Source organism: Dasypus novemcinctus, chromosome 9 (assembly GCF_030445035.2).
Source record: "Dasypus novemcinctus isolate mDasNov1 chromosome 9, mDasNov1.1.hap2, whole genome shotgun sequence".
Taxonomy (NCBI): domain Eukaryota; kingdom Metazoa; phylum Chordata; class Mammalia; order Cingulata; family Dasypodidae; genus Dasypus; species Dasypus novemcinctus.
Genome location: NC_080681.1, coordinates 8,732,972 through 8,747,245, shown reverse-complemented (window position 1 = coordinate 8,747,245; position 14,274 = coordinate 8,732,972). Strand labels below are relative to the sequence as shown.

The window sequence follows — 14,274 nt, the reverse complement described above, 5'->3', positions numbered from 1 at the left end:
TCTGAAATTATATTTTAACATTATCCACCCCCCTCCACACCCCCCTAAGTGTCTAATTATTGCAATAGAAGAAGCTCAGATATCATCTAATCCAGTGGTTCTCCACCCTTGACCATAGGTTAAAACCATCTGACCTGCTCCCTGGACATTTGTTAGAGCCAAGGAAAAAAACATTTTTTAAGCTCCCTAGAGCTGGTTTAAAGAGGAAACAGCAGCCAAGGATATAGTTTAACCATGAGAACCATGGTCTCTGAGCTATTAAGGTAGGCCTAATTAGGGACATATATTTCAAAGACCACAGAATGTAGGTGCTTCATTGTTTTGCACTAGCCATACCCCTGTACTCCTATATCATGATAGATGAATAAAAGCTAACTCTAATTGAAAAATCATAACTGTTTCTTTATAAAGTATAAAATTAAGAGGTAGAATGCTTCAGATTCTGTCTAAATCAGGTGCTTTTAATCTGGAATCTATGGATGAGCTTCAAGGGGTCCATGGACTTCCTAAAATTATTTGCAAAATTAGTTTGTATACCATAGGTGTATGTTTTTCTGGAAAGAAGGACCAGAGGTTTTATAAAATTCTCCAAGGGTTGTTGCTTAGGATATGAAAAATCTTATGTCTAAAGGAGCTTTCATCTGCGGGAAATGATTCCATGGGCCTTGGACAGGGAATCCAACCTAAGAAAAACTCCTTTTCTTCCAAAAACTTGGGAATGTTGGTCATGATTTCTGGTCAGCCTACTAGAGGTTATCCATACTCACATATATTGCTCATATGATTATGATTATAAAGCCTTTGTGATGAGGCATGCTTATTGCTACAGTTTTTTAAGCCACATTAACTCAAGAAAATACAGCAACTCACCAAGACTTCGCAAAATTCTGTTCACCCCACTAGGCTCAGACTCAGGAATTGTTTCCAAATACTGGAGGGCCCGGACCTCAAACAAACCTATCAGGAAAACTCATGTTGGTGAAATTATCAACATTCAAAACTAAAATTTAAATAAAACTTGTATAAAACTATATTACAAAATAAATAATTTCCATTGTAAACAACTCAGATCTTGAGCCCTTGTAGCTATTATACTGTGTTTTTTGTGTTTTGTTTCTATGGTTCTCCAGTTTTTCAAGTACTTACAAATAGAGGGAACTTTCTTATAGAAACTGACCTTTCACCCCACTTTTCCGAAGCTCTCGGTCCTGGATGAATCCTGCAAACATCTGAGTTTCCATGAAGAGATCCAGAAAGTGGCGCACACTTCGGGAAGTGTGGGACTTACGGAATGGCTCCCTTTGGAATACACGCTCCCCACGTTCAGTGACAGTCATGCTCAAAGAATAATGTCCCACCAGCTCCACAAAAAACCTCACAAATGCTTCAGACACCAGAGAGTTGAGTGTCACATCTGCTGCAGGAAGGAAAAAAGAAAAGAAAAAATTTCCTACGTTTTGTGTATCTGGGAACATCAGCTCTGGTTATGGAAGTAATGCCTAAGATGTCATTCATTAAAGGACTGAGAATAAATCCTGATTCTTAGCTTTCTTGCACTCTTCATGACTGCAGAAAAGCAAATGGTTTACACCCTTAGCTTTGTTTTCTTATCATACCTACTCTCATTTAGTCTTGCAACCAGCTTGCACATCTGATTTCACCGAAACTGCTCTTTCAAAGGCCACCAATGAGAACTAGCTAAATTCAATCTGCTTTTCTATTTTTATCTTCCTTTAAACCCTATGCTGCATTTGTGCTGATCAATCATTCCTCTTATCTCCCACTTTATGCTCTCTTGATTTCCTGATTCTTTTCCTGCCTTTATGATGAAGCATTTGTTTTCTTGTTTCCTTCCTCTTCCTGAGGTGGTCTCTTCAATACTCCTTTCCTTTGAGAGCTATTTGGCATAGAGAGAGAGCTAGCTTTCTGGGTTGGAATTCCAAATCTGAAATTTCCAGCCCTGAAATTTCATTAATATTTCCTCTGTACATTTTCAGGCTGCCTATGGTGATCATTGTTTGGCATCCCATTAACACCTTACATTCCATTTGCTTACCAGTCACTGTATCAGGTCTTTTTTGCAATTTGGTAGAATATAAATCAATTACATAAACAATACATGTCTAAAACCAAATTCATTATATTCTACCATCATATCAGTTTTCCTCTCAATGTTCCCATTTTGTATAGTACCATGATTATGCCATAATAAAATTCACTGAGAGCTTAAAGTATGTGAAGCACAGTATTAAGTGCTTTTACAAACATCATAATCACATGGGGTAGGTATTATAATTCCCCTGTTAGAGATGAGGAAACCTAAGACTCAAAATGATTAAAGAAACTCTCCAGGATCATCCTGTCCAATAAGTGGAGGAGCTGCCACACTTCCAAGCAAGGCGCTTTACTAAGCACTGTAATATATTGCCTCCCAGGTCCAAGGCTTAAATCTCAGATTTAACTAACATTTCCCCGTTTTCTTCTATGTACAAATAGCACTTTTTTCCCTTTAATCATGTCTCTTGCTCTTTTTCACGGGCTCCAGCCTGGATTAGGAATCGGAAACCTAGGTTTAGTCAGGGTTCAACCATGAAGCAGCTGTATGATAGTGGGTAGCTCACTTCACCTCTCTTGGCCTCTCTCTTTTCTTTTTTAAAGGTTTATTTTATTTCTTTATTTCTCCCCACCCCTTGTTGTTTGCATTTTGCTGTGTCTGCTTGTTTTCTTTTCAGGAGGCCCTGGGAACCAAATGCAGGATCTCCGATGTGGGAGGGAGGAGCTTAATTGCCCGAGCCACCTCCACTCCCTACTTCGTTGTGTCTCTCATGATGTTTTTGCCTCGTGTCTCTTGTTGCCTCATCTTGTTGCGTCAGCTTGCTATGCCTGCCCCATCACGTCAGCTCGCCCATCTTCTTTAAGAGGTGCTGGGAACCGAACCTGGGACCTCCCATGTGGCAGATGGGAGCTCAATAACTTGAGCTACATCTACTTCCCCTATTTGTTTTTAGTTCTTTTTTAAAAAAAATTATTGAAGTACATCACTCACACATGAACATAAATAAATAATAAGTGTTTAGTAATAGTTGAGAACTTACAAAACAAACATACATAACATCAAACAGGGCTCTCATACCTTACCCTACCACCAATACCTTGCATTGTTGTTACACATTTTTTAAGTAATGATTAAAATCATCCTCAAAATATTACTACTAACCAAAGTATTTTTCCCTCAATCCACCCTATTTTATATAAGATTTTATATTGCCAAAATCTTACTAATAATTATAGTCCTTATTTTACATTTGGTGTATTTTCCCCCCAATCCACCCTATTATTATTTTTTAAATATATCTTTATGACAGAAGTTGTAAACTTAAAAAAAAACATGTACATGTGCAGAATTCCCAAGCAACACCCTTGTGTCAACACACCACACCATGGTGGAACATTTGTTACAGATTATGAGATAATATCATCCGATTATTACCAGGTCCATTGCAATATTTGGCACATTTTCCATACTCCCCCATTATCAACAGAGTGCATCTTTGGCATAGATGCAAGGATATTACATTATTACTCTTAACCACAGTCCATAGGTCACTCCAGCTGTAATTTTCCCATGCTTCTCCACATTGCCACCACCCTGCACTAGTGATGCACATTTGCACTAGGTCACAAAGGACTCTCTTGCATCTGTACCATCAACCACAATTCTCATCCACCTCTTGGTATGCTGTGCTATTCAGTTCCTACATTATTTTCCAGCATTCTGTCGACTGGCACTTACATCCCTAGACTACCATTTTCAGCCACATCCCCACTTATAAACCAGCTGTTATTCACTATGTGTTTACCATCAACTCTATACATGTCCACACTTTTACAATAAAGTTAAACTTTCACATATATTAAGCATCAGTAGTCCATCTCAGTCCTCCTCTCATCTCCTTTAAAAATCCACCACTACCATCAGGGCTTGAAGGTATTTTCCTACATTTTCTTCTAGAAGCTTACGGTTCTTGCTTTTATTTTAGGTTATTTTTAGGTTTTTGATTCATTTTGAGTTAATTTTTGTATAAGGTATGAGTCAGGGGTCCTTTTTCCTTCTTTTGGCTATGGAAATCCAGTTCTCCCAGCACCATTTGTTGAATGGACCGTTCTGCTGGAGCTGGCTGGTTTTGACAGTCTAGTCAAAAATCACTTGACCATACATGTGAGGGTCTGTTTCTGAACCATCAATTTGGTTCCATTGGTCTATGTGTCTGTCTTTATGCCAGTACCATGGTGTTTTTACCATTGTAGCTAGGTAATGTGATTCAAAGTCTGGAGATGAGATGAGAGTCTTCCAACTTTGCTTTACATTTTTAAGATGTTTCTGGTTATTAAGGACCCCTTACCCTTCCAAATAAACTTGATAATCATGTTTTCCATTTATTTAAAAAATGCTGGTGGAATTTTTATTAGGATTTCATTGAATCTGTATATCAATTTGAGTAGAATTGACATCTTAATGATATTTAATCATCCAGTCCATGAGCATGGAATGTTCTTTCAATTATTTAGGCCTTCTTTTATTTAACAATGAATTGTAGTTTTCTGAATATAAATGCTTAACATCATTAAGTTTGTTCCTGATTATCTGGGTTTTATCTGTCATATTTTATTTTCACCATTCTTTTGCCATTTTAGTTATTTTTATTGATAGAATCTTCATTTTCAGATTCTTTTCCAGGCCTCTCTCTACTGTCTTTACTTTTCAGGCTGTAGCATACCACTTAGTATTTCCTGCAATGCCAGTCTCTTGGTTACAGACTCTCTCACTTTCTGTTTATCTGGGAATATTCCTTTTTTTTTTTTTACTCTCTCCCTTCCCCCTCCCCAGCCCAGTGTTCTGTTCTCTGTGTCCATTCGCTGTGTGTTCTTCTGTGTCTGCTTCTATTCTTGCCAGCGGCACTGGGAATCTGTATCTCTTCTTTGTTGTGTCATCTTGCTGCGTCAGCTCTCTGTGTATGCGGTGCCAATCCTGGGCAGGCTGCACTTTTTTTTTTTTTTTTTGTGCTAGGTGGCTCTCCTTACAGGGCACACTCCTTGCACGTGGGGCTCCCCTGCGCAGGGGACACCCCTGCGTGGCACGGCACTCCTTGCGTGCATCAGCACTGTGTGTGCGCCAGCTCCACATGGTCAAGGAGGCCTGGGGTTTGAACTGCGGACCTCCCATGTGGTAGGTGGATGCCCTATCCATTGAGCCAAGTCCGCTTCCCTATCTGTGAATATTCTGAACTCACACTCATTTTTGAAAGACAATCTTTCCAAATATAAGATGCTTGGCTGGAAGTTTTCCTCTTGCAGTATCTTAAATATATCATACCACTGTCTTCTTGCTGCCATGGTTTCTGGGAAGAAATCAGCACTTAATCTTATTGGGTATCCCTTATATGTTATACTCTCAAAATTCCCTCTGTCTTTGGCATTCTGAGAAGTATGTGTCTCAGAGTTGGTCTATTCATATTCTTTCAGATGCAAGTATATTGTGCTTCTTGGACACTGATATCCATGTCCTTCAATAAGGCTGGGAAATTTTCTAACATTATTTCTTTAAATATTCCTTCTGCCTCTTTTTCCTTCTCTCTTCTCCTTCTGGAACACCCATGACACATATGTTTGCATGTCTCTTGCTGTCGTTTAGTTCCCTGAGAACTTGTTCAATTTTTTCCATTCTTTTCTTCATCTGTTCTTTTGTATGTTCACTTTCAGAGGCCATTTCTTCAAGCTCAGCAATCCTTTCTTCTCCCTTCTCAAATCTGCTATTATATGATTCCAGTGTATTTTTTTAAAAAGACTTATTTTACTTCATTTTATTTATGCCCACTCCCCTTGTCATTTGTGCTGTCTGCTGTCACCTCATGGTGGCCCGGGCCATCAGATCTCTGTGGCAGTGTGGTCCAGCTTGCCTTCAGCAGGACTCCTGGGGCCTCCCATATGGTAGACAGGAGCCCAATCACCTGAGCCACATCCACTTCCCAGAGTATTCTTAATTTCATTTATTGTGCCTTTCATTCCCATAAGATCTGCTATTTTTCTATGTATGCTTTCAAATTCTTCTTTGTGCTCATCTAATGTCTTCTTAATGTCCTTCATCTCTTTAGCCATCTCACTGAATTTAAGATTTGTTTGAACATCTATGATTAGTTGTCTTAACTCCTTTATCATCTGGATGCTTATCTTGTTCCTTTAACTGGGCCCTAGCTTCCTGTTTCTTAGTGTAGATTGTAATTTTTTATTGGTGTCTTGACATCGGGCTTTTTAGAGTCTTTATTCTGGGTGCAGTTTTTCTCTTTAGTTTAGGGCTTCCTGCCCTTTCTCCCTTGCTGGTTTTGCAGTAGAAACCAAGGATGTAGTTGGTGTTATAAAGCCATGGAGGCTCAAGCTGCCCTCACTGCCCCAGGAACCAGTAAAGTTTCTGCCAACTTTCTCATTTGCCAGGGGTAGGGTCAGAGCCACAGCTTTGTGGAATAATTCAAGTTTTGCAGGCCTAGACTTTAGTTATCGAGAGAGGCTGATCAAGCTTCAAGCTCCTTTCTCCCCTGCCTGGGGTGTGGATGGAGCTGCAGGTGTGGGTAGCAATCCATGCCGTGCGGGTCCAAGATGACTGTAGTTACCCAGTAGACTTTCAACAATTCAGTCTGTGCCAGCCAAAAGTACCTGCAGTTACCCAAGGAGGTTGGTGCAAGGCCTGCCAGCCTCCTCCCTGCTAGAGGTGGGGCTAAAGCTTAGGCTAGGGCTGCAGGCCAATCTGGGTGAAAGAAATTGGTCCCTACCATCACTATGATTTTCAGTCAGTCCGGAATCCCCTCATGCTGGGGGCGGAGTAAAAATGGCAGGTACCAGCCTCTTTCTGACTTGGTCAGGTTCAAACTTCAGCTGTTCTTAGGGTTGTACTTTAGTCAGCCAAGTTTATTAATCTGAAGTTGGAGGCCAACCATCTCTTCCTCCTGTTTTTGGGAAATGGAGCTTCAAATTCCAGCCACAGAATAGCTCCTGGGGCAGCTTGTACTGCCAGAATAGGATGATCACCGGCCTCTGTGGTATGGCCTGTATTTTCCTGGAGAGGCTAGGTATGGGTCCCTGCAGCTTCCTCCATGCTGGAGGCAGGGGCTTATTCTAGAGCTGCAATCTGACCAGGATGGAAAGAAGCCAGTCCCCACCAGCTCTGTGATTTTCAGTCTGCCCCGCTTCCCCCCGTGCCAGGCACAGAGTTACGATGGCGGCTACTGGCCTCTTTCTGACTTGGACAAGCTCAAACTTTAGGTGTTCTTAGTATTATACTTTAGCTAGTCAAATTTACTAATCAGTAGCTGAAGTTGGTGTCCATCCATCTCTTCCTCTCCCATTTTTTGCAAAGTGGAGCTTCCAAATCCAGGCACAGAACAGCTCCCGAGGCAGCTTGTGCCTCCAGTGGAGGATGGGCACTGGCCTCCATGGCGTGGAGCCTCTACTTACAAATCTTCTCTGCAAGGATGTGGCAGGATGCTCTTTTGATCTCGTGGAGTCCCTAAACAGGTGCTTTAGATAGCTCTGGGTGATTACTAACTGCCCTGTAGCAGGAGCTGACTCTAGGAGCATGTTACTCTGCCATCTTTTTATTTTTAATATATTTTTATTTATTTTTAAAAGATACATCAATCACATAAAATGTTACATTAAAAATACTGGAGGTTCCCATATGCCCCACTCCACACCCCCCACTTTTCCCACATCAACAGCCTCTTTCATCAGTGTGGGATGTTCATTGCATTTGATGAATACATTTTTGAACACTGCTGTGCAGCATGCATTATAGTTTACATTGTAGTTTACACCTCTCCCAGTCCATTCAGTGGGTTACAGCAGGACATATAATGTTCTGCATCTGTCCTGGCAATATCATTCAGGACAACTCCAAGTCCTGAAAATGCCTCCATATCTCACTTCCTTTTCCCACTCCCTGCCTTCAGCAACTCCCGTGGGCACTGTCTCCACATCAATGATATAATTTCTTCCATTGCTAGAATCACAATAATTCTGTAGTAGAATACCAGTAAGTCCAATCTAGTCCATATTTTATTCCTCCATCCTGAGGACACTGGGGTGGCGATGCCCACTCCACCTCTCAGCTGAAAGGGAAATTTGATCCCACACAGCTGGTGGATGGGACTCTTCCTGCCTGCAGCTGTAGACTCTCCCGGTTTCTTGGTGTGGTGGCTGTCCATCCTCACCTCCCTGTCAGCTAACCTGGGTAAGTCCAACGAACTGGAGAAAAAGTGCTGCAACACTGCTGAGGCTCAGGGCCCAGCTTCTCCTGCCATCTTGCTGGTTGTCCTTCTTGGCCATTCTTTTCATAGCTGTATAATGAGGGGGCTGATCAGATGATTTCTAAGGTCTCTTCCAGCATTATAATTTTATTCCAATCTAGGTTTTTGTTATATTTTGTTCAACAGACATTCTTCTACAGTTTAGAATTCATGGTCCATTGGTGCATTTATCTTCATCACTTTCGCCCTGCCTTCCCATACACTCCAGTTATTGCCCCATCTCTCTTGCAGCAAAATTTCTTGAAAGAGATGTTTATGCCTGTTGTACTCAGTGTTTTATGTCTAATTTCCTTTCTTATTTTTTCCTTAGTTTTTTTTTTTTTTGTAAGGAGGTACTGGGAATTGAACCTGGGACCTCATTCATGCAAAAGACACACTCCATCACTGAGCTACACCTGCTCCTCCTTTCTTTTTAAATTACATTTTTCTATAATTTATCTTCCATTCTTGTTTTTTTTTAATGTACATACTTTATATATTCTTTTCTATATATGATTATTTCATGAAATGAATACTCAAGTACTCACCACATGGCTTAAAAACAGAACGTTACTAATATCTCTGAAGCTCCCTGTGTGACTCCCTTGCAATGGTGTCCTTCCCCATTCCAAAGGAGGGTGACGATTATTTAGAATTTTATATTTATCTTTCCCTTGCTTTACTTTATAGTTTCACTATATACAGATGTGACCCCTAACCATCAACATATTGTTAGGATTTACATATCTCTGAACATTATATAAAATATATTCTTCTGCAACTATTATTTTATTCAATTTGCTTTTAATATTCATTTTTAATGCTATATTCTCCTGTCAATGGACATCTGGGTTTAGTTTAATTTTTGGTATCACATACAGTGCCATTTGAAAATTACTGTACTTATTTCCTATTGATATATTCAAGAGTTCCTCTACAGTATATTTCTAAAGTAGAATTGTTGGTTTGTAGATGTTGTTAAATACATCTTTTATTTTACTATATGATGCCAAATTGTTTTCCACAGTGGTTGAAACTAATTTACACATTCTTCCCAACACCTGATATTGTCAGACTTAAATTTTTGCTAATATCATGGGTGTGTGATTGTGGTTTTTCTTTACATTTCTCTATTTTAATGATATTGCATGTCTCTTCACATGTTTTTGGGCCTTTCATAGTTCCTCTCCTATATGAAATTGACTGTTCATACCTTTTCTCCCTTTTTCTCTTGGGTTGTTCATCTTTTTCTTATTGAGTTGTAGTAATTCGTTATATATTTTAGACTCTATCCCTTTGCAGTTATGTTTATTGAAAAAGTCTTCAATTTTTAATTTCTTTTCCATGTGAACCTTTATGATCATAAGTTTTCAATTTTAACATAGTCAAATTAACTGATCTTCTCTTTTATTGTTTGTGTTCTTTGTGCTATATTTAAGAAATCTATCACTGCCCCAAGGATATAAAATATTCTCATTTCTTTTCTAAAAGTTTTTAAAGTTTTGTTTTTAATACTTGAATCTCTAATTCACTAGTATTAATTTTGTGCATAGTATGAGGGAAGGATCCATCATCATTTCCTTTCATATGGAAAACCAATTGCCCTATCACTGTTTATTGAATAGTTCATCCTTTTCCCACAGATGTGCAGTTACAACTCTGACACAGCCAGGCTTCCATGCGCACGTGAGCTCTCTAGTCTTTCCATTGGTCTATCTGTTTACTCCTGCACCAAAACCAAACTATCTTAATTACTATTAAGCTTTATAATAAATATTCAATAAACAAGCCCTTCAATTTCATTCTTCTTTTTCAGGAGTGTCTTGGCTATTTTTCTTGGCCTTTGTACTTCCACATACATTACATTCTAGAATCAGCTAAGTGGCATTCCAATTTTCTCTTGAGCCTTTCCAATCATGTTATCTTCCTAACATTTCACTGAATCTGCTGTCATTGAGGTCTTCAAAGACCTTTCCATTATCAAATTCAATGGTCAATTCTCAGTCCTCGCCTTATTTGACCTCTTCACAGCATTAGGCACATTTGTTTATTCTTTCCCTCATGAAGTACTTTCTTCATGCGGCTTCCGTAATATCACACTCTCCTTGTTTTTCTCTTACCTCATTAGCTGATCCTCTTAGGTTCCTTCTCTGGGTCCCTCTCTTCTCAACTTCCTAATCTTGGAAATCTAACCATACCATTCCCAACCCAGGGCTCAATCCTTAAACCTCTGTTTTATTCTATCTATACCCTTCTATAGAATAATCTCATCTAGTCTATTAGCTTTAAAATAGAAACTTCTGAATGTATACCTAGCCACAAATCTTTCTTCTGACACCTACATTCAAGAATATAATGCCAACTTGTTATTTCAAACTAAATATACAAAGCTGAACTTCCAACTGCACCTCTGAACCTGCTCCTTCCCTAATGTTTCCATCAAGATTTTTTTAATCTATAAAATGAGGACTAAATGAAATCTGCTTCACAAGGATACTATAAAAAAGATGAAATATGATGTATGTGAAGTGCTTAGCACAATTTCTGGTACAAATTAAGCACCCAATAAATATTAGTCGCCTATTTATTCAACAAATACTTACTGAGTACCTACTTATTGAAAGCTTATTTTAATACTGTTTAAAATATTGGGGATAGAGAGGAAAATAAAGTTGTTGCCTCTATGGAACTTAGATTATAGCTCAATACATGGTGATAAGAACCATGGAGAAAAACAAGGCAGGAAAGGAAAATAGGGAATGCTGGAGAAGGGATACAATTTTAAACAAGATGGTCAGGAGAGGACTTCTTGAGAAAATGACACGTGAGCATGGACCTGAAGGAGGAAAGGGATAGGAGTTCTGAGGATATCTAGGGGAGTAGCAGTCCACAAAGGAAATTAAAAAAAGCATGTGCAAAAGCCTTTAAAGAGAAGGGGACCTGGCCTCTCTGAGGATCAGTTAGGAAGCTGGTAAGATTTTCAAAGTATAGACAGTCAACGCTTCTGTAAATCCAAAAGTGTTCAGCAGGGTGCTGAGCATCCAGGAAATACTTACTGCCTTACCTTAAGTACAAGCCCACTTGTCTCATACCTTGTGAAAAATTCTGCTCCTGAGCCAAAATTTCATTTCGTTCTTCTAAAATCTGTATCAGGGCAGCTTGGAGTTTAGGTGGTAAGATTTCATCCTCATCAGTTACCTTAACAAAAAAAGAAAATGAAATTTTGCATGAGGAAAGTCTCAAACATGTAACTTACTGGTCTCCAAGGTTCCACAGATAGCTTTGTATACTTTTTGGCTGCAGAGTTATTCTGAAGTTTCCTTCCCAATGTTGAGCAGAGTTCATTATATTTATATATGTATCTTAACTATATTTTGAGAAAAATAAATAATATACATGATAAACTTTTCTGGGTCTTGGATCAAACAATACCCACAACCAGTATGTTTCTACCAAATACCTCTACAAGTCTTATGCCATGTAACAAAGATCATCCAAATAAACGGTGTTTCAAACATGAAGAACTAATTGATTAAAACAAAAACAAAGTCTTGAGAAACATTGTTTTTACCCTGTGTTTTGGAGCTTATAAACCTACATATAGATTTTGTATAAAGGACTACTCTAAGAAGGCTTACCTAATGCTCCTCTCCACTTCAATATTCAGAAAAAAATGACCACCTTCCTTTTTTGCCCCCATTGTACTACCTTGCACAATTTTCTACTATGCCTTCTCTAAAAGTTCCTAAATTCCTAAGTTTCCCCACTGTTAGACAATAGGCCTGAGGGCTCATCTTTAGATTCCAAATGACATACAGAATATCTAGAAATAATAGTTGTTTAATAAATGCTTGTTAAATTAGAAGCTTACATATCAAACCATCTGGACTTAAAGGGAGGGTGGTCTCCTCTTTCAAGAATGACATTTATTCTGTTTCCTTCTTCCTTCTTTGGGATAGACAGCTATAAACGCAAGCCAAAATTTTCAGGTCAATCTTGTATGATTGGCCACAATGTCAATTTGTATATGCAAGAACTAAAAGTCTTGCTTGAGTCATCTCTTCTAAGTATTTTCACATGTTTTCTGTCCAATTATCTTTGGAGAGACCTTTATCCCCAAACATTACATAATCACCTCATTTGTCACTCACCTCCTGTAAGAACTTGTCTGCACAGAGATCAACTATCAGCACCTATGGGATAAAGAAGCCAGGCAAGTTAAACCAGAGACATTCACAGAGAAATATGTTAGATACTGCTAGATTAAGAGTGTTTAGATTCTTTCAAGCAATGGAAATGGATTTAAAAAGAATTAACTCAAACTTGTAGTCCATTAAAAGGTTACCCATAAACATATCAACATATAAACAAGTTAAAAATGGTGGCAGTCATATCTACAGATTAAAAGAGTCCTAAAAATAACATAACCAAAAGCAATGTCTGGACTTTGAGTCCTGATTCAAAAACAAACTACTAAGAAATTATAAAAAAATTATGAGACAACTGGAATTATTAAAGATTTTAGGTGTGATAATGGCTTTGTGGTTATTGTTTAAGTGACCTTACATTTTAGAGACTCATACTGTACTATTTACAAATGAAATTATGTCAGGGATGTTTCAAAATACTTTGGGGGACAGGAACAGGTAAGTGTAAAGACAGACCATAACTTGAGAAGTACTGAAGTTGGGTGACTGACAGATGAGTGTTTATTTTACTTTTCTGACTACTTGTATATATTTAAACTTTTTTCCATAATAAAAAGTTAATTTTAAAAGAACCCAGAAGAGTAGTGAGTGAAGAACAGTCTTTTCAATAAAGGGTGTTTGGACTTTTTGGATAACCATCTGGAAAAAGAAAAAAAAAAAGCTTGACCCCTACCCTTACATCATTCACACACACACACACACACACACACACACACACACACACACCAAGTCCTAGGAAGACTCAGAATAAAAGAATAAAAGGCAAAATAATAAAAGTTCCAAGAGAAGATTAATTTTCTGAAGTTGATAGAAAAAAAAACTTAAGTAACACACAAAAAGACATTAATTATAAAGAAATATTTATAATTTTTACCAAATTAAAAGAACTTTGGTACATTAGCAAATACCATTTTGGAGAGTGAAAAGACAAAGGGCTGGTATCCAGAGTATAAAAAGACCTCTTAGAAATCAATAAGAAGGTAAACAAAATCCATTGGGAAGATGGACAATGGATTTCACAAAAGATGACATTCAAATTGCCAATAAACATATAGAAAGATGCTCAACCTCAATAATAATCAAGATAAGTAAATCAAACCATAGTCCACAACTTTATATATATATATAAAACTTTGGATTCATGTGCACTATAATATTTTTCTCACTTTAATAAAAAGATACAAAAAGCATGATAACTTAATATATTAATTACATATATTAATAGTATGGCAGTTTGATAATACTTATGAATTCCAAAAAGAGATAGTATGTTTATAAACTGCTCTGCTCCTCTGGGCATGATAACCCTTTGATTGTATTAGATTCAGCCAAGACGTCTGATTAAATTATGTTAAGATTAGGGCTTTGATTCCACCACATCATTAGAGTGCGACTCAGTGTTGAGTCTCGGCCTCCTTTGAGCTGATAAAATAGATTCATACGAAAGAAGATATGCAGAGAAAAAGAACACAGAGACAGCTCCAGCCCGAGGAAGATGAGTGTGAAAGTCTACAGCTGACCTAGTATAGAGCAGCTGAGCCCGGAAAAAGAGCCTCGGGGAAAGAGGCGAGCCTCATGCCAGCCTACAGCTGAGATCGGAAGAAGCTGGGCCCATGGAGCCTTTAGAGGAAGAAGGAAGGCTGAACCCTTGCAGACATTGCCCGCCATCTTGCTTCAACATGTGACCAATGACTTTGGGTGAGAAAGTATTTCTTATGGTACCTTGAGTT

The 14,274-nt window shown here is 38.3% G+C and overlaps 1 protein-coding gene across 6 annotated transcripts in view; it reads right to left on the bottom strand.

Annotated features, from left to right (window-relative positions):
- Positions 1–14,274, bottom strand: part of DENND2C (DENN domain containing 2C) — a 104,548-nt gene that overhangs the window by 2,083 nt on the left and 88,191 nt on the right. For 4 of the 6 annotated variants that reach the window (XM_058303006.1, XM_058303005.1, XM_058303007.1 and 1 more), the window contains 4 exons: positions 12,488–12,529; positions 11,429–11,534; positions 1,178–1,417; positions 871–957 (listed from right to left, as the gene is read on the bottom strand). In XM_058303006.1, coding sequence (XP_058158989.1) covers positions 871–957; positions 1,178–1,417; positions 11,429–11,534; positions 12,488–12,529 — 475 coding nt within the window. The remainder of the gene's footprint in view (positions 1–870; positions 958–1,177; positions 1,418–11,428; positions 11,535–12,487; positions 12,530–14,274) is intronic. The other 2 variants (XM_058303008.1, XM_058303009.1) reach the window with 1 other exon arrangement.